General features: G+C 43.5%; 2 protein-coding genes across 4 annotated transcripts; one reads left to right on the top strand and one right to left on the bottom strand.

Annotated features, from left to right (window-relative positions):
• The first annotated feature begins 843 nt into the window (after nucleotides 1–843).
• On the top strand, nucleotides 844–2,710 carry LOC120639729. 3 transcript variants are annotated; one of them, XM_039915615.1, is made up of 4 exons: nucleotides 844–1,305; nucleotides 1,496–1,504; nucleotides 1,978–2,166; nucleotides 2,444–2,710. In XM_039915615.1, the coding sequence occupies exons 1-4, from the start codon at nucleotides 1,078–1,080 to the stop codon at nucleotides 2,483–2,485; spliced, it is 468 nt and encodes a 155-aa protein (XP_039771549.1). In that variant the 5' UTR covers nucleotides 844–1,077; the 3' UTR covers nucleotides 2,486–2,710. The 3 variants fall into 3 exon arrangements, 1 of the variants encoding a protein (XP_039771549.1); XR_005661633.1 differs by lacking the exon at nucleotides 1,496–1,504 and having other exon boundaries at nucleotides 1,978–2,710; XR_005661634.1 differs by lacking the exon at nucleotides 1,978–2,166 and having other exon boundaries at nucleotides 844–1,504.
• An 11,525-nt stretch (nucleotides 2,711–14,235) lies between these two features.
• LOC120639728 (zinc finger protein ZAT5-like) lies at nucleotides 14,236–16,026 on the bottom strand. Its single transcript, XM_039915614.1, has one exon. The coding sequence runs from the start codon at nucleotides 15,950–15,952 to the stop codon at nucleotides 14,543–14,545; it is 1,410 nt and encodes a 469-aa protein (XP_039771548.1). The 5' UTR covers nucleotides 15,953–16,026; the 3' UTR covers nucleotides 14,236–14,542.
• Between the last annotated feature and the right edge of the window lie 1,759 nt (nucleotides 16,027–17,785).

Genomic DNA, 17,785 nt, shown 5'->3' with positions numbered 1-17,785 from the left:
CTCTCACTACAGGGAAACATACCCTGAATTCAAATTCAACCTCTATGTAATTGTCAACCTGCATAACCCTTCTAACAAATTAGCTAGCCGCATTTACTTTAGGCACAATTGACAATACAAATTCGAGCATCCAATTCTGTAAAAAATTAATGAGGGAAAAATGCAAGCAAGAAACATTTGGATCTCTCCTCTCGATATTAGCACAGTGAGCGATGTCTGTGAATATTAAAAAGGAAGTACTACTTGGCTTGATTCATGGAGATGCAGTTTACCTCTAATTAAACACCTAGTTGATGAGAACGTGTTGCCATAGCAAGGAAACACAAATGGGCAGATGCTGACTAAGTAGCTGAAGCATCAACGATCTCAGCTGCCGTCTGCGTAGATCAGCTCCACTGCATAGGGCAGCGGAAGAAGTAGATCCAAGGGAGAGCAAGGGCCGTAGAATTGACGAAACAAAGTATTAACCTTCCGGTGCGGAACCGGAAAAGGATTCGACAGCACAATAGAGGAATCTGCAAAAACATGCAAATTGTATGGTAGAATTGTAAAACAGATTACTTATCAACCGGGCAACAACATTTGATTCAAATATGGTAGTGTCCAATCAATATATTAAGTTGGAAATATAAAAGTAATTTTTGAAACCTGATACTTCTGGAGGCAGAGTAAATCAAATGTCGTGCTCTGCCCAGTCATTCATTCGCGATGGAGGCGTGTCCGCCGCATACTGATGATGACGTCGTGCTCTGCCCGCAAGGACGGGCATGTGAGACGGTGTCTCCCTGCTACCACAGTGAGGGCACCCTAACCCCCGTGGGGGAGGGGTCGCCTTGTACATTAAGGCTTCGTTTGGAAACTCCAATCCCCGCAGGGATCCCTGCGTTTTCCCCGGGTGGGAAGACCACGGGAATACAATCCACGGGTTGATTTAATCGGACATTTGGAACACCACGCGACAGGGTTCTCACGCCCCGATCTGCCTCCTTTCCACGGGGAAACACGCCCCACCTCGACAGGTCGGGGAGCAATCCCCCGTCTTCTCCCGAGTCTCGAGCTCTCCGTGTTGCTCGCGAGATGCGACGAACGGCCGCCGCCGCCGCCGCGGCGAACGGCCGACCTTCTTCCCCACCTCCATCGTCCCCTCCTCCACAGCTGTTGCTTCCACATCTCCACACCTTTGCCTTCATGGCCGCCACTACTTCCACGCCGTCGTCGTCTCCGTCTCCGTCTCCGTCTCCGTCTCCGTCTCCGTCTCCGTGGCCACCGGCACCTCACCTCCAAACTGTGGCTCAGCATCTATCTGTATGCTCGTTTCCTGCAACCCCATTTTCCTTCTCCATTTCCTCTTCCTTCCCCCTCCCTATTTTTTCTAGGGTGTGCTTACTTCTTAGAATAGATCTTGTGAAATTGATGATTTCTTCCCCTGCTCCTCCCCGGTGTAGTCCTCCGACACCATCTTTCGATTGCTGATGGCATCTCCTCCCTTCCACAGACACTGGAGGTTTGTTCACACGGCTGAAACCTGTAGCGTCTGTTTTATATGCTAATTCCGATGACCAGGTATAGATTTTTAGAGCTTTTGCTTGCTGAAACAGTTAGCTGTAGCGCCTGTTCTATATGCTAATTCTCGTGACCAGGTACAAATTTTTAGAGTTTTTGATTGGGAGTCCTAGAAATCAGTCTATCTCTTGTCTTCCACTGGTAAAAAGCTATGCATTTCAGAAATTCAGATACAGCATAGCACTGGACTGAATTTCATAGTCAAGTAGTATTGGACCTAATCTAAGTTCCATTGTTGGAATCCAATCTGTGAATTGCTCTATACCTGCAATGTCATAGTGTATTTAAATAAGAAATGTTTCATTCTTTATGTAGGCAGATGCAATGGTCCGACAAAACCACATTAGCCGATAGTAGTGACCAATAAGGAAATAACAGTCACCTTTTCAATGCAATTCAATCTTTTTGGAACAGGTTTTCTGCCACCAAGCTGAACAAAGCAAGGATAGGGTTACCAATAAAGATCCTATTCTTTCTGATTGGATTTTATTGTGCGACGGCCTTTGCTACTGTCATCTCCTTATATTCATAAAAGTTGTATGTCAGGTTAATGTCATTTTCAGGCTTCAACATACTTGGGTAATCTGCTCAGCAAAATGTATGGTTAGTCAATCACGGGGATGTGGGCATGTGTTCATTTGAATGCTCGGAATAATAACTAGCATTATGTTCTGCCATGCTAGAACTGCTTTCATTAGTTAATTTAGCCAAGCTATTTGTAGCAGTTAATCAATCATAAAGCCTAGAACTGCTTTTATTAGTTAATTTGGCCAAGCTACTTGTAGCACTTAATCAATCATAAAGCAGTTCTATATGTGCCACAAAGCAATCAGTAAGTTTCTTGGGTCATTTATATTATGATTTATTTGATCATTTGCAGGAAATGCAGCTACTTTTATCAGCATGCACAAGTCCAAAATAGTGCCGAACCAAATTCTTGCTGGATATTAGATGGTACTCAATTCAAATTTTGTAAGAATTGAACTTCATTGTAGAAATTCTGAAAAGTTGTAGCCTTTCTCAATATTGTAACCTCTTTTGTTGTCATAGACAACTTGTGAGTGTAAAAAGTTGTAAGAACCTATATGTGAACACGATTTTTTTTTAAAGAAAATTTATGTAAGGGTGCCGCAAAGTATTGCCTAAATTTTGTTTGTGTACTGCTGGTGAAGATCCGTATGTTTTCAAATTTTTTTATTTTTTTTCTAATTTTCTGAGCATATATTTATATATATTCATTCATAAACCAACACGTGATTATCTTCCCTGGGAAAGCTTTCCAAATAGCAACGGGGAAGTTACCCCTTGCGGGGATATCCCCCCAGCGGGTGGACGGGGATTGCCTTGTCCAGAAAATTCCCTCCCATCCGATCACTTCCCTGGGTTAATTACCCCGTGGCTGCCAAATTAGCCCTAAGTTAACTGCAACGTCTGCCCTTATCCGTTGCTCCTGCTCCGGGAGTCCGGCTCTCCTCGATCCTAGCGATCGGGGATAGTGACATGTGTAAATCCGAGCCTCCAGTCAAGGTCACGGTACAGGCCCATTTCCGACTGCATCTTGGGTTAAGGAGGCGAGTCGCGCCTTTTCCGACCAACCTATCCGTCAGTCCATTAGGACGGACTAGAGAAGTGGGCTAGCTAGGGACCCATGTCCACAGACCCATTACCGCCGGTTTTGAGGGGTGTTGGATTTATATCGATGGTAATAAAAAGTCCCATCACATAAAAACCGACGGTATTGCTCTAGCCACAAAACAAAAAAGGGTGAAAGCCCCGCTGCCGCGCTGGCTCCTGTCACGCTGCCAGCCCGCTCAAGCTGTGCCGCGCACATTGCCGTCCCGTTGGCCGCGCCATTGCCCAACCCTGCAGGCCGCTCGTTGGTGCGCCTCCGCCCCGTAGGTCGTGCCCCCGCCTGCCACTCGTTGCCGTGCCGCTACCCTGGTTGCCGTGCCGCCGCGTCGCTTGCCGCGCCTTCCTACTCGCGTGGGGGAAGGGAAGCTCCGCGGTGCCACCTGCTTTATCACGAATCTTGTGGCAGAACCGCCAAAATTAATTCGGTTAAAGTGCGTTAAACTAACCATTATAGATGAAACAATTAATCCGCACTTCAAACAGAGTAATTTGACAGTATGTCGGTAAAATCCCGATAAAACCGCTGTATTTCGGATCTAAACAACATATCTTACTCGAAGGTGAGCCCAGAGATTACAATAGTCATAACTTTTATAACAAAATTTCATTAATAAATGTTATTATAAACTGAGTTTGAGAAATTTAAATAGGGTACCTCAGAAATTTGAAAGTAGAAAAGTACTTCAGAGTTTATAAACAGTGGAAAAGAGATCGACATCTAGCGACGATATATGACATCATGATGAAACCTGTACATGACGTCAATCTCACCAAGTATCCCAAGTGCTACCTGAAAACAAATTAAGTCACAAGCAAGACTGAGTATACTAATACTCAGCAAGACTGACCCGACTAAGGGTATATCATAGCCCTTTAACTAGACATGCAAGGCTTGTGAAGGTTCTGAGGTTTCTTTTGCTGAAAAGCAACAAAGAGTAGGTCCTTAATTTCAAGTTTTAGCTGTTAGATTCTAGTTGTATTAGTCATTCTAGATTTGCACCTATCTATTCAAGCATGTAGAGAAATAATTTCATTCAACTATATTGAGTATCGTTTTGTTCCACTTCTTACTCTATGTGGCAAATGGATCAAGCAGTCTCAATATCCGTGAGAAACGGACGATTCTGAATCGAATTTCCAACCTTGCAATGGTAAACCTAACACACACGCTTGGAGCACTGACGAGTCACTCCCAAGCAACCGTTTGCCTCTCATTCCGGTTCGTGGATCAGCGCCACTCTCCCCGACTACAGAGAACCGCTCTTCTCTGCACCCGTAGTTGTTGCGCAACTTATCATAACTTTCAACATAAATTTAATTTCCTATCTCTAAGAGAGAGTGGAAGGTATGTCCACTTGCCGGGCCGAGGAGTTACTAGGCTTGCCGCGTACCATATTTATGGCATATGGCTAGTACTTTCAAAAGCTTAACCACCGCTACCACACACTGCGGCCTTATCAAGTTTATCAACACAGACGGATTTCCACCATGAAACTTGTAACCCAATCCGTCCATGGTCCTTATAGTGATGGCAAGAAAGTAAACAATCAACTCCTATAAAGCTCGCGAGTGACAGGCAATCACTCGACTTTTACAGGTCATATTAGCATAGCAGCTATTCGAACTCAGATCTAGTGTTCAATCAATAGGTACCTAGAGTTATGCATCTAAGGTTTTCATTCAACTCCAATAACTTAAATGCACAAATAAATAATAACAATAAGTTGCATAATTTAAAATAATAGGATTATGCACCGGGGCTTGTCAGTAGGCTTTGGTTCTTCCGAATCTGGGTTCGGGACTTTAGTTAATTCCACAATGTTGGCTTGGGCTTCAGAAAAATCCCCGTCTAGTTTCTGGATGAGTTCGTATGTTCCGTCTATTAGCGATATTGTTTCTATATGCAATGCAGTAGTTGGATTTAGTGAAGTGCTTGAGTATAGCTTTCCTTCACTAAAAATTGTTATCTAGTAAAGTAAGCATTTAAGACCAACCTTAAAAATGTTACTTTACTGGGCAAATGTTTATAGAGTAAAAGTGAACACAAATAAATTCCATAAAATAACAAAACTAGCTACACTTAAGAAACATGGTTTGAAATTAAAAGAAAGTAAGGGTAATTTTATCTAGGAACATAGAGTGGGTTAAATTCAAATCTATAATTTGAATTCAAAAGAATTCCAACAACTAGGGTTTTAAATCAAACATAAACTCAAAATTAAAAGGAAAGACCATGTATATGAATCAAGCCCAAAAATGGAGTTTATTCAAACAGCACTATTATATATGAATTAACTTTAAAACCCAAACATAATATTTAAAACTCAAACTAAACAGTGCAAAAATTATCCCAAAAATTATCATAAACTATTTATAATTAGTAGATCTCATAATAAAAAGATGAGCCTAAGAAATTAACAAAAGCATGCTTTAAAGTAAATAAATTGCATAAACTAGAAATAAACAAAGTACATGAAATAATAAGAAAAAGTCAAGCATTTAGATCACAATTTTTATATAAGAACATACATAGCACATAGGTTACATGGTTCAAAAATCAAGCATAACAAGGCTATGGTTAAAAAGATATAAATAAATCACTCATTTGCTAACAATTAATTTAGAGCATACAATATAAAGTTTCATACAAACTTTAGTAGCCAAAATTATAGAGCTAGTTGAGAGGAACACAACAAAATTAATTTGGCATTTTTTCTGATTTTTCTATGAATTGTTATATATTTTCAAAGTTCACTAAAGAGAAAAAGAAAAGAGCTCAAGCAGATTTGCAAAAAGGACCTTGAGAAGATTGAAATCGAAGCAATCAAGTCCCTCAGGCCATGGACGGCCGTGGAGGCTCTGTCCGGCCATGTTCCGGCGAGCTCCCTTGCCGGAGGTGGGGGCCCCGCAGGGGAAAAGCAAGAGGAGCTCAAGGGCTACCTCTGGGGGTGCTCAACTAGTCGGGGGATGGACGGATTTGGGCTTGCCGCGAAGAGGGGCGGCCGACGACTGTCTGGACCGCAGCGGCGGCGTCCCAGCGGCCATGGGGTGATGCGGCCTAGTCTGCGAGCTTCACTGGAACGAGGGCGAGCTACTGGTGAGGTTGGTTTGTACAACAGGGTGGTGGTAGAGGTCAGCCGGCAGTGAGCTCGAGCTTGCCGGCGTGGATGGCGGGCAGGGTGGTCGGCGCGCGCGTGAAGGAAGGGGTCTGGGGGTTCTACCCCTTTTATAGGCACCAAGGGAGGGAGAGGAGAGAGAAAAATTAGGGGATTAGCTCGCCGGGGAACAATTCCGGTGGCGGGGTGGCTGTCCAGTGGCGGGCCGGCGGTGTAGCTCAAAACAGGGAAGGGCGGGCGGTGTGGCGCGTGCGCGAAGGGCCAGCGAAGGTGGTTCAGTGGCGGCAGGGGCTTGTACTCATCACGTGGGGCGGTGCAGGACAGCTGGCAGGCAAGGAAACCGGCGGTGGCGGCGAAACGACGACGAGGGGCGGCGGCGCCTCTGTTTTTAGAGGGAGGAAGAAGAAGCTGTGGGTGGACCTAGTTGTAAAAAGTGAAAAACATAGTGGTCTCATTGTAAAGTAAAATTTCCCGTTGATCTAGGGCTCAAATGAAAAAGTGTTCAACATGAAAGTTGTGTAACTTTTCAAGATCTACAACTTTCATGTTGTGCAAAAATTCACTAGATCAAAGGATTTGAAATTATTTTGAAATCCGCCAAATTTTTTTAAATGCAAAAGAACACAACTTAGGTTTTAAAATTTCAAGGGTAGTCTTAAGCATACATATATCTTTTTATGAGGGTAAACATGAAAAACAAAATATGCACTTTAACCCTTTATATAATTTGAATTTTTTTACCTTTTGCAAAACTATTTTGTAAGAAGGACTCTGCACTTTTTCAAAACTACAAAAATACCCTTGCTAAGGAAAATCATGTTTTATTTTTTTTAAATAAACATAAACATAAAAGCTATATTTTAACTGGGTGGTTCTAGATTATAAAATCTGGATTGTCACAGCTCCGTGCAACCTCCATGGCACCGCGCCTCCCCGCTCGTGTGGGGGATGGGAAACTCAGTGCTGCCGTCCGCTTGCCGCGACTCTACGCCACCTCACTAGCATCATGCCTCCCCGCTCGCCGTGGGGGAGGGGCTGCAGGGGAAGGGGAGGCTCCACGCCACATATCCACCCTGCTCGGCCGCCGCTTTCCCTGCACACTCGGCACACTAAGGACAGTCTCTGTGGGAGTGTCATCGACACAGTTACCTAGACTAGAATCTTAAGAACTGTGTTAGTGGAGTGTCATGGTGATGACACTCCTCTCGCATTTCATGACACTCCTCTCTTCTCTCTCCTCGTACTATTAGTATATATTAGCAAATTTAATGCCCATAACACTCTTAATACACTCCCACTAAGATTGGCCTAAGCAGCAAAGGGAGGCATTAAATGCTAGTTTCCATTGTCATTCATTTGTTTTCCAAATTTTAATATTTTGTTTGCTTCCTAAATGCTAGTTTCTGGTGCTAGTGGTTTTGTTCGTAGTTTCTCATTCGGATTGTGATTGCAAAATTTTCCAATCTATTTTTTATCTTGATGAAAATATTTCTTCAGTACACTTGTTTTTTTCCTACCAGTAAAAAAAGTGGTTGAAATCCTTAAATTAAAAAGAAATATATATGGTATTTAACATTTTGGTGTCAAAAGTCAAATTTCATATATACTAATCATTGTCAATTTACATTTCATTCATTTGTTTTCCAAATTTTAACATTTTATTTGCTCACTAAATGCTAATTTTGGTTCTAGTTCTGAGTTTCTCGAACTGATTGTGATTTCCTATCTATTTTTTTATCTTGATGAAAATATTTCTTCATTACACTAGTTTTTCCCTACCGGTGACAAAAGTGGTTGAATTCCTTCAATTAGAAAGGAATATATATGGTACTTAACATTTTTTGTGTCAAAAGTCAAATTTCCTATATACTAATCGCCCCATCTTCCTGGAGATTTCTCACTGCATTAGCGCAATCACGACTCTAGCCTTCTAGATGAGGAGATCACTCTCCAGCGCCAGGCCTTGCTGCATGCCAAGACCTCCTGTGTTCATTTCAAAAAAAAATGACCTCCTGTGTTTTCGGATTGGACACGTCAGTGAAATTAATAGACTTATCAGGCCCGGAGAAAAAGAAAATCTTAGAATTAGGGCCAAGAAGGCCCATGAAGTAAAAGCCTGCAAATCTGGCCCACGACTTCAGGGCCGGGTGTACTAAACGGAGACAGGCAAGGATTCAGCTGAAGGAAGCAATGCAACTAGATTATTAGCTGACTGTTTAAATAAAAAAAGCTGACTGTTTATTGGTAACTGTGTTCCCATTTGCAAATGAGAGCGAGAAACTCCTAGTACGGATAAAGGTTGGGCCCAAATTTGAATGGCCTTACCTAGAACCAAAACTAAAAGAGAATAAACTCAAAATGTATGTGAAACGCGTGCACACCAACCATATATACTAATATACATGTGGGCCAAAAAAAAAGTGCATAGGGAAACAAATGAAAAATCAATGTTATGAATTGATAGTATACCAACATACCAGAAAGGACTACCAATCATTATACAAATACCACGAGGCCAACCCACACGTAATCTTTTTATACTAGTTTAGACACTGCATTTGAGATCTCACTAGCTAAACCTACTAACACATCAAAGGAGATTGATGGGATCTTAATTGTTTGTAATTAGCGGAGACGACAGGGACTTGCTAGCATGAGAAGCATTCTGAAAGGAAAAACAACATTATCAAGAGAAATAGGCCTGAACATCCCTGATATAAATTGCTAATGGAGTTTGTTAACCATGTGCCTTATCCAGCCATGCACGTTGATGCTCCTTCTGGAACCACTCTGGCAAAACCTGATTAATTATGGCGCTTATTTTTTAGCGAGGCATAACAGAATCTATTTTCAACAACTACTGCGTCACCCTTCGTTCAAAAACAACAGATTTACCCACATACTACACAGTAGATGAGTAAACCTTACTACGGTGCTAATTTCCTATCTACTTTTGCAAATTTCTGTGCTTCTAGCACTGCATCTAATGGTTCAAAACAAAGCCAGATCAAATTAAAGTCAGGGACAACTGGTGAAGGTGAAGCCGCATGTCATGAATGAGCTTTCATCAGCTGTGCAATCACTAGGCCGCCATTGCACGGCACTCAGAAGGTTCCCATTGACACTCGTGCACCCTGTGAAAGATTGTGATCAATGCCCACTTGCCAGCGAAGCCATCCATGTCCAATCAACAAAAGGCCTCAGGTAAACGAACTGACGTAAGGAACAAAGGACAATGGCTTGGTTAGGAATTACTAAGTGTACGCTCCTTCATTGCGTACGGTGCAAATATCATCCTTCGGCTACTTTTAATCAGCAGAGTTGGTGTTTTGTGTTGTAGGTAATATTTGTTTCTTGTCATAGTACTACATGTTAGTCATAAAAAAAATACCGAGTTAATTAAACACCTCTACCACGCAAAGACTTGCATGAAAAAATTTCATGTATATAATTAATTATACATACCAAATAAGTGTTATTAAGTAAGTACTGTAATTCATTTACGTGAGTTTTGATACCATGTGTTTGATGGATGTCTTGATTTAAGCAATTTCTATAAAACCTTATCAAGAGATTTATAATATTTGGAGAAGTAGAATAATAGGTATGCAAACATAGTCATCTTTTTGTACCTTTAACTGCATTTTGGATTTGATTGAAGAAAATTCTACATTTTTTATTTGGAGCAGCAAATGAAATGGTACGCACAGTGGAAATGCAACTTTTGCTTACAGTTTAGACAAAATCCTTTTGTTTTTTTGTGACACAGTAAATCAGAAGAAGAAAAACCTCACATATGTGTGTTATAATGGTTATCAACTTTGCAGAGCAAGATACACAAAGGCATTGCCTCTAATGTAATGTCTCCTTGTGACAATAACATATCAAAGTACAGCTACAATAACTTTCAGGTACAACCGAAACATGTATGTATCACACTTAGTATGATAGCATCAACCAGAGCATCTTAACCCCCTTCTTTTGGCGAACAAAGGGCGTGTACGTAGCATTTTCGGCGCGGCATGGATGCTTCAAGGGGGCAGTTAGTCGCGGGGCCCACAGGACAGTAGGTTCCAACGACCTCTAACTACCGTCCGGGGACGGTGAGTGTCAAGTGTGGCCTGTTGCTGGCCCCGGCCGGCCGGCCGGCCTGCTTTAATGCCACTGGAAGTGAAGTCCACTTTGCTGGGAGTGTGAAGCACTCCACTCCACTACCACTCTCCCCTGCTGTGTGCTGTGGCTGCTCCAGCTGATCCTCCCTCCATCGCTCAAACCCCACACACACACATGGCACAAATCCCCCTCTTCTTTCTTGATTAGTTGGTGGCTACTATACTCAACTTGAGCCAAACACCCACCGCTCTTTTCTAGTACCACACACACCATCACAATCACTTGCAGTTTCATGGATTCGATCTAGTGGCAGTGCAAGAAATGCCCTCCAACCGGGCTAAATCAGTGGACAAGTGCTAGGTTGATTGAAATTATGCAAGAATAATCATTTCACACAATTTTTCCAGAGTCGATATAGGTAAGACATAAATTAAATTAATCAAGTGAAAGTTATGTCTCAATATCATCACCCCAAGGTAGATTAGTACTCATCTCACGGAAAGTTGCACGGAACTCTTTTGATCAGGATGTGCAAGAAAGCAACATGAATTGGTTTTGTATAGCGACGAATAAGTGGTCGAAAGATAAGATCAGACAGAGAATTCTACAGAAACATAACAAGACAAGTGGGTACGGTATCTAATACCTTATACGAAAGATCTCATGGGGCCTGAGGTCAAAATGATAGAAGATAGCACAGGCTCTGTATAAATAATGTCATTGGTGGTTGAATCTGTTTCCGCTGAAAATATATGGATTTGAATTTCAAAATTACACTTATTTGGAAGGAAAAAATCTCCCCTCAACTATAGCCAAAGTCTGGATAACCTCCTAAACTATCGTTTGGTTCATTTTACCCCCAAACTATGCCCTTCAATTCAGTTCCAATTACCCCCTAATAAAATTTGTCTTTTCTATTTCTCAATGTAAAATTGGAGGTTTAACTTGAAATTTTACAAGATAATAGTACACACCATAACACATGTTAGAAAAGATGCACCATAATTTTTTATCATTATTTTTATAGATTAGGATATTTAATAATAAATTAATCATTGGAGTTAGTTCAAAGTTATATGAAAATTAATAGAAAAAATTATTATTTTTTTAAATATTCATTGTGATGTCCACTACTACCTTGCAAAATTTGAAATTAAAATTCAACTTGTGTATGGAGTAACAAAAGTGATAAACTGTATTATGCGGTAACATGAACTAAATGGCATAGTTTAGGGGCTTATTCAGACTTCGGCTATAGTTAAGGGGAGTAAGGTTCATTGCTTGGTGGTTGAATCTAGGCAACAATTGATGGAAAAGGAATGAGGACATATTGCCGAATAATGTACTAGCACGATAAAGTTTCTAATTAAATTCTATTTTTTTTCCAAAAAATACAATATGCTTAGAAATATCAACACACATTTAAATCACATCACTTTTTTTTAATAATGTCATATTTATTTTTGGAGAAAAGAATCCGGGAATCATGCTTGCTTCCTTTTGCTTCTCGGAAAAGGAATAATAGGAATCGGATCTAAGAAATTAATCTAGAGAAGACGGAAGACTTCTTCTTAATCATGAAGTCATGATGAACTGTACAGAGTATAATGACAGTACAGTTGGTGGTGGTGTATATATATGGATCTTGCATCTGTATAATCCCTAGTCTAGGGGACTGATGAAGTTCCAAATAATTAAGAAAAACCGAGCGTTGTTAGGCTGCATGTGCCACTCATCACCAGCTGTTACCTGACATTTACTCCCTCTACAGATGCACTCAATTAAATAAACAATAGATAGGCCATATACTTTGAGGCTTTATTTTGTTATATCAAGACTTGAGCACATCACTCGGACCATTTGAATTTCAGAAGAATTCTGCTGAAACTAAATTGTCCTAGAAATACAATTAATTTCAAATGGAATGGGGAAAAAACTTATTTTACAACTGTCCTTATAGAAGCACGGCGCCTATTATGGCCTTTTCTAATGGTAGTTAGGCGTAGATCAAACCCGGTTGATGCAAAAACGAAATTTCGATCTTTTGTCAACCCTGCATGATATATCCAGGCATTGAAGTATCACATGGAGATTTAAATTAGTTGGTAACGGAAATGAAGGCTTACTGAAAATCACCAAGCAAGATTACACACACCGACGTGCTGTGTGCACATGTTTTATATATATATAAGTTTATTAGTTTCATGTGGTTGGAGCCTTAGCATTTGGTGATGGTACGATTGAGCCAGGCACACCAGCGTGGTTGGGGAAGGTGAAGTGATGTTGACCAAACCCATTGCTAGTTCGATAGCAATCAGGCACACTTGAGACATCATGCTAATTTTCGTTAAATTTAGTAGTCAAAATTAGAGGTTCCCACATGTTAGCTCTCGATGAAAAAATAAATAAATAGTTTTCTCTCCTTTTTCCCAAAAAAGGAAATGTAGAAATGGAAAGAAAAGATGCTAATAATAAATCCAATAAGATGAGAAGCTGGAAGGGAAAGAGAAAGTAGTGGAGGGCCAGTACGTACAAAACATGTGTGTGTGGTGTGGGGAGATGGTTGGAGGCCATGAGTTGAGGCCTCTCACTCGGCGTCATGGTCAGGGGCCGCCGGCAGCTGGGAGCCCTGTCTGACCCGGTTAGTTAGCATGTTGCCCCGTTGTCCGCTGCCCCACCGCACGAGCTCCCACACCACACCACACCCTCCCGCCGGATCCTCTGCACCCGCACCACCACCCTACTGGCTACTTCCCCGCCTTCTAATCACTCATCTACTAGTAAACTATAATCACCTCTGTAACGCTAAACACTGGTACCTGGTTTCGGCTTCCAATCTAATGAGACCTTTGACCGTATGATTAGAGGATGTTTACTATAGCATCACTGTAACCAAACATCGATTAATTGCTGTAATTAGATTCATCGCGAAAAATCACACCCATTTCTAAAGAGATTTTGCAAATAGACTTTATTCTGGACTTCATACATAGAAGATTCATGTTCTAGAAACTCTAGAACGGGAACCAAACAGGGCCAGGGCCATGAGAAATCCGCGTATATGATCATGCTGTCCAGGAACACTATATATAGCACTGTTTGGAACACAGGAATCGCATCATAATATTATAATGGAGTGGTTCCCTTATTGCAAGTTTGTGTTCAAGACAAGCGCTTGGATCAAGAATAGATGGGGGCACTAATTCGATCGGCTATCTAGGTCAATCATGTGAGCTAGTGTGAGGGAGAATCCCAATGCTGATCACCCAATGTGGCCACTGAAGAGAAGGGTTGGGGTTGGGTGGTGTGCTTCCAACTTCAACTTGCCAAGGAACCAACCAAGCCAGTGGATGCAACGATGCAAGCAACAGAAGGGCCGGGGGAGCCTTTTCGTGGTGGTAGAGCAATGACCAAACCAAACCCAAGCTAACTCCCCGAAAAGATTAGATGATGATTACGATGGTGGTGATGTAGACAGAGAAAGAGAGAGTGAGGGGTCACAGAACATCACACACGCACCTACAGAGAGAGGGAGAGATGGAGTGGAAGGTCACTCCCTTTACGTGAGCACAATGCCTAGCTAGTACCCACGTTTTTCCAGCTCTCTCTGCTTCTCTCTCTCTCTCTCTCTCTCTCTCTCTTGCTTGCCACTTTACACACTCCATTGCACTCTTCATCAGCTCACACTCATCTGATCACACACTGGCATGGCTCAATCAATACATGAGAGACTACAATTGACAAATTGACTGTTCAAGAAAAAGAATTGTGCACAACATAATGTTTAAGAAATTGGGATACTCAAGAAACACATCTGAATCAATCAATGAATTAATAGAATTAAGGGATAATCTCACAGGTCAAATATATATCAAACATATTTCTGTACCGATAATTCACATCTCCCATTCCAAATTTCCAATCATTTGAACAAATAATGGAATGAAAATACCCCCAAAAATAAAGAAGAGAAACTAAAAAGTAGTATTTAGTAGACAACAAGGAGTAGCAATTTGGTGTGTACTGTATGGATTGGAGTAGTAATTGTGTATGTGTGTATGTATGTATCAGCTGAGAAGGAAGCAGCAGAGGATGAGAGCTACTTGGTGAGGTGTTTACTAGTAATGGCAGTCTACCAGGGCCGACGCCGCGGATGCCGGGAAGAGGAGGGCCGCCGGTGGCCTCTCAGCGGCGAAAGCGAACCGCGGCGACGTCTCCGCCTCGTCGCAGGGCGCGGGCATGTTGAGGTCCAGCTCCAGGAGGCTCTTCTCCTTCCTCGGCGCGTCGTCCCGCGCCGCCGCCGGCACGAGCGGGCGGTGCCGCCGCATGTGGCCGCCCAGTGCCTGCCCCGACCCGAACTCGGCGCCGCATAGGGAGCACTCGTGCACCCGCGGGTGGTGCTTGGAGCTGCTGCTCGCGGCGATGAAGGCCGCGGCGGCCTTGACGGCGACGGCGCCCGCGTCGTGCTCCTGCTTCGGCGCCACGGGGACCGTGACCGCGATCGCGAGCACTGTTGCATCGGCGGCGGTGGCTTCCGCCGGGGGTGGAGGCGTCGGCGGGAGCGACGTCGGAGACGGGGCGGCTGGCTCGGCTGCAGCGGCCGCCTTGGTATCCTCGGATGCCAGCGCCAGCGGCGGCGGAAGCAGGCGGGGCTTCTTGTGGCTGGTGCGGTGGCCGCCGAGCGCCTGGAAGGACGGGAAGCACTTGTCGCACGTCTTGCACTGGTACACGTACTCGCCGGCGGCGGCGCCGTCGGCCGGGCGGCGGCTCCTGAACCTGGCCTCCTTGGCGGCGACGGCGACCACCACGCCCTCGTCATCCTTGGCCGCCGCCGGGACGCCGCGCGCGAGGAGCATGAGGCAGAGCGCCATGTCCTCGTCCTCCTCGGTGAGGCACCCGGCGCTGGACGCGGCCTCGTCCGACCGCGACGTCCCGGACTCCTCCTCCGCGGGCGCCGTGGCGGCCGACGCCGCGGACGACGACCACTCGGGCGCCGCGGACGACAGCACCACCGGCGGCGCGTGCACGCGCTGCCTCTTGCTGCGCTTCCCCTTGACGAGCACCGGCGGCACCACCATGGCGGCAGTATGCGGCGCGCCGGCGGCCTCCTCCTCCTGGACGCCGCCGCCCATGGCCCCGAACCCCGATCGGAGGAAGGCAGGCAAGGTGGAGTGCGCGTGTGGAAGTGGGAGGGAGCAAGGTTGGTGATGCTTGAGGAGAAGGGAAGGGATGGCGCTGCAGCTGCAGCTGCAAGTGTGCTGTGCTGCGCTGGGCTGGGCTGTGCTTTGCTTTGCTTTGCTTTGCTGCCTGTGAAGGATATGATGTGATGCTAATGGCACCGCATAGACATGGCATAGGGATGGATGGATGGAGTAATAAAGTGGATTGTCAACAAGAGAAGGGTGGAGAAAGTTAGGGGAGGTTGACATATGCCCATGGCTGGCAATGTGTGCGTGGCGATAAACTAGTGGCCGAAATCGTCGTCGGATCGGTTGGGTTGGGGGAGAGAGTCTGATGCCATGGGGCATCGATGTGGGAAGAACTGGGGAGGGAGTGGAAACTCACGACGTCCTTGCTAGCTGTAATGGGAGGAAATTTGGTTAGTGGATCGTCGCCGACGAGGACGATCCATCATCAATTATCTATATAGAAGTCGACGATTATTCACTACTACGGTCGAACAGTTTGTCCTACGATTTTCGGTATGGAATTCAAGTTTACTATTTATTGTTCATGAGAAAATGAATTTAATTGTTGTTGGCTGTAAAATTCTTGGACTTTACTAATGTTCAAATATCTTGGCACCATGCCGGAGTGAGATTATATTTGTGGTACCAGAGGTGTGGGGGGGGGGGGGGGGCAGCTTTGATGCCATCTTTAGTGTCCTTGGTATCCAATATTCCAATTACATGCAACCAGACTGAATGGCACCTAATTAGTCAGTGAGTGAGTGAGTGAGTGAGTGAGTGAGTGGCTAATAACTTAAAGTGTTGGGAGGACTTTGGACTATACCGAAAGCGAGTGTTTAATCAGGTGTACCTGCACATTACTGTCTAATCCAGTCCTTTTTTTGGAGCACTTTTATTTCCAACCCGTTTTTGTTTCCCTCTTTAAGTTGCGCAGCGCTTACTGCAAGTCATTGCTCCACACAGAATAATAATCCCTATTCCCTAGCACAGATTGACCAGCATGCATGCTGCATCTAATAAGCTAGGAGAATACATCGATGCTTGTATTGACCGCCGTCGCCACCTTTTCTGACGGTTTATGTTTACAACCAGCATTGCTTGCGCCACTTACCAATGGGATTTGATCTCTCTGTTGCTTGGCAATGTGGAGAGATGTCAGTCAGACTCGGCCAACAGCTCAAGGCCAATGTGTCACTGACAGATGAAGATTCCAATGAATAGGTATGCGTTGGATATTTCTTCCATCCAATCCTCTTTCTGTCCTGCTTATTGAGTCCACAAGGAGATGCCATTTGCAAACAAAAACAGCGAAGCTGAGGAAGACATGTCATAGTAGTTCGAGCATATCGATGCCCAGTTATTCTGGAAATTTAGACACGACTGGCTTGTTTATTTTAGTGGCAACCACAAATTCAGTCCTTAGATTTACGTTCAAAAGGGACACAAAAATTTGAGAACGATGGATTTGAAGAAAAAATATATAAATTTTCAGTGCAATTTACTTAAGCATAAGTTAGTGGGTAGTGGTTGAAGCCATAATTACATCCTTGAACAACTTCCGCGGATATGCTAGCATATCAAGATACTGTTCGCCTAGAGCGAAATTTGCTTATCGGTGCACTGTTTGAGCAAAAAGATTTGGGACGGATATCTGAGGAGACAAAAGATGGGGTGGAGGGCTAGAGGCTTGAAGTGAAAAGGAAGTGATTTCAACCTGGAAAAGATTGAGATTTCTACACTTCTCTTTCAATACTAGGAGACTTCCCCTTCACCTCCTCCTTTTGTGCCAACTCCTTTGTTAATTTCCGAAATGGAGTAAAGGTTAAACATAAAAAATAGAGATTCAGTTTCTTAATTTTTACTCCTGATCTTGCTTCTTGGCCGATCTATGGTTTTGCTCACTTTTTTTTTGCACATATACGGGAAACAAGACTACATAGACATACTTTAAATTTTACTTTTAACTAAAATGGTGCTTTCATCATGCCCACACTTGGGGGTTGAATTAATATGCTCTTAAATATAATGCAATGGTCTCAGGGATAAATATCAACTCCTATCTAAGGTGTATTTTTTTTATTGTAATGATGTCTTGTTTTCTAACATGCTATATAGCTAATGCGTGATTAATATGCTCTGGACTGTTTTCAGCTTACATTTTTCACCTCAACA

The sequence above is a fragment of the Panicum virgatum genome, chromosome 7K, assembly GCF_016808335.1.
Source record: "Panicum virgatum strain AP13 chromosome 7K, P.virgatum_v5, whole genome shotgun sequence".
NCBI classification, from domain to species: Eukaryota; Viridiplantae; Streptophyta; class Magnoliopsida; order Poales; family Poaceae; genus Panicum; species Panicum virgatum.
The sequence above is the reverse complement of the archived record's forward strand: the minus strand, read 5'-3'. Positions and strand labels throughout refer to the sequence as shown.

Excerpts from the sequence above, each read along its gene's own strand:
- LOC120639728 (XM_039915614.1), bottom strand. The coding sequence starts at position 15,952 with ATGCCCCATGGCATCAGACTCTCTCCCCCAACCCAACCGATCCGACGA.
- LOC120639729 (XM_039915615.1), top strand. The coding sequence starts at position 1,078 with ATGCGACGAACGGCCGCCGCCGCCGCCGCGGCGAACGGCCGACCTTCT. Across the intron at positions 2,167-2,443 it reads TCTGCTCAGCAAAATGTATG|GAAATGCAGCTACTTTTATC; the intron begins GTTAGTCAATCA and ends GATCATTTGCAG.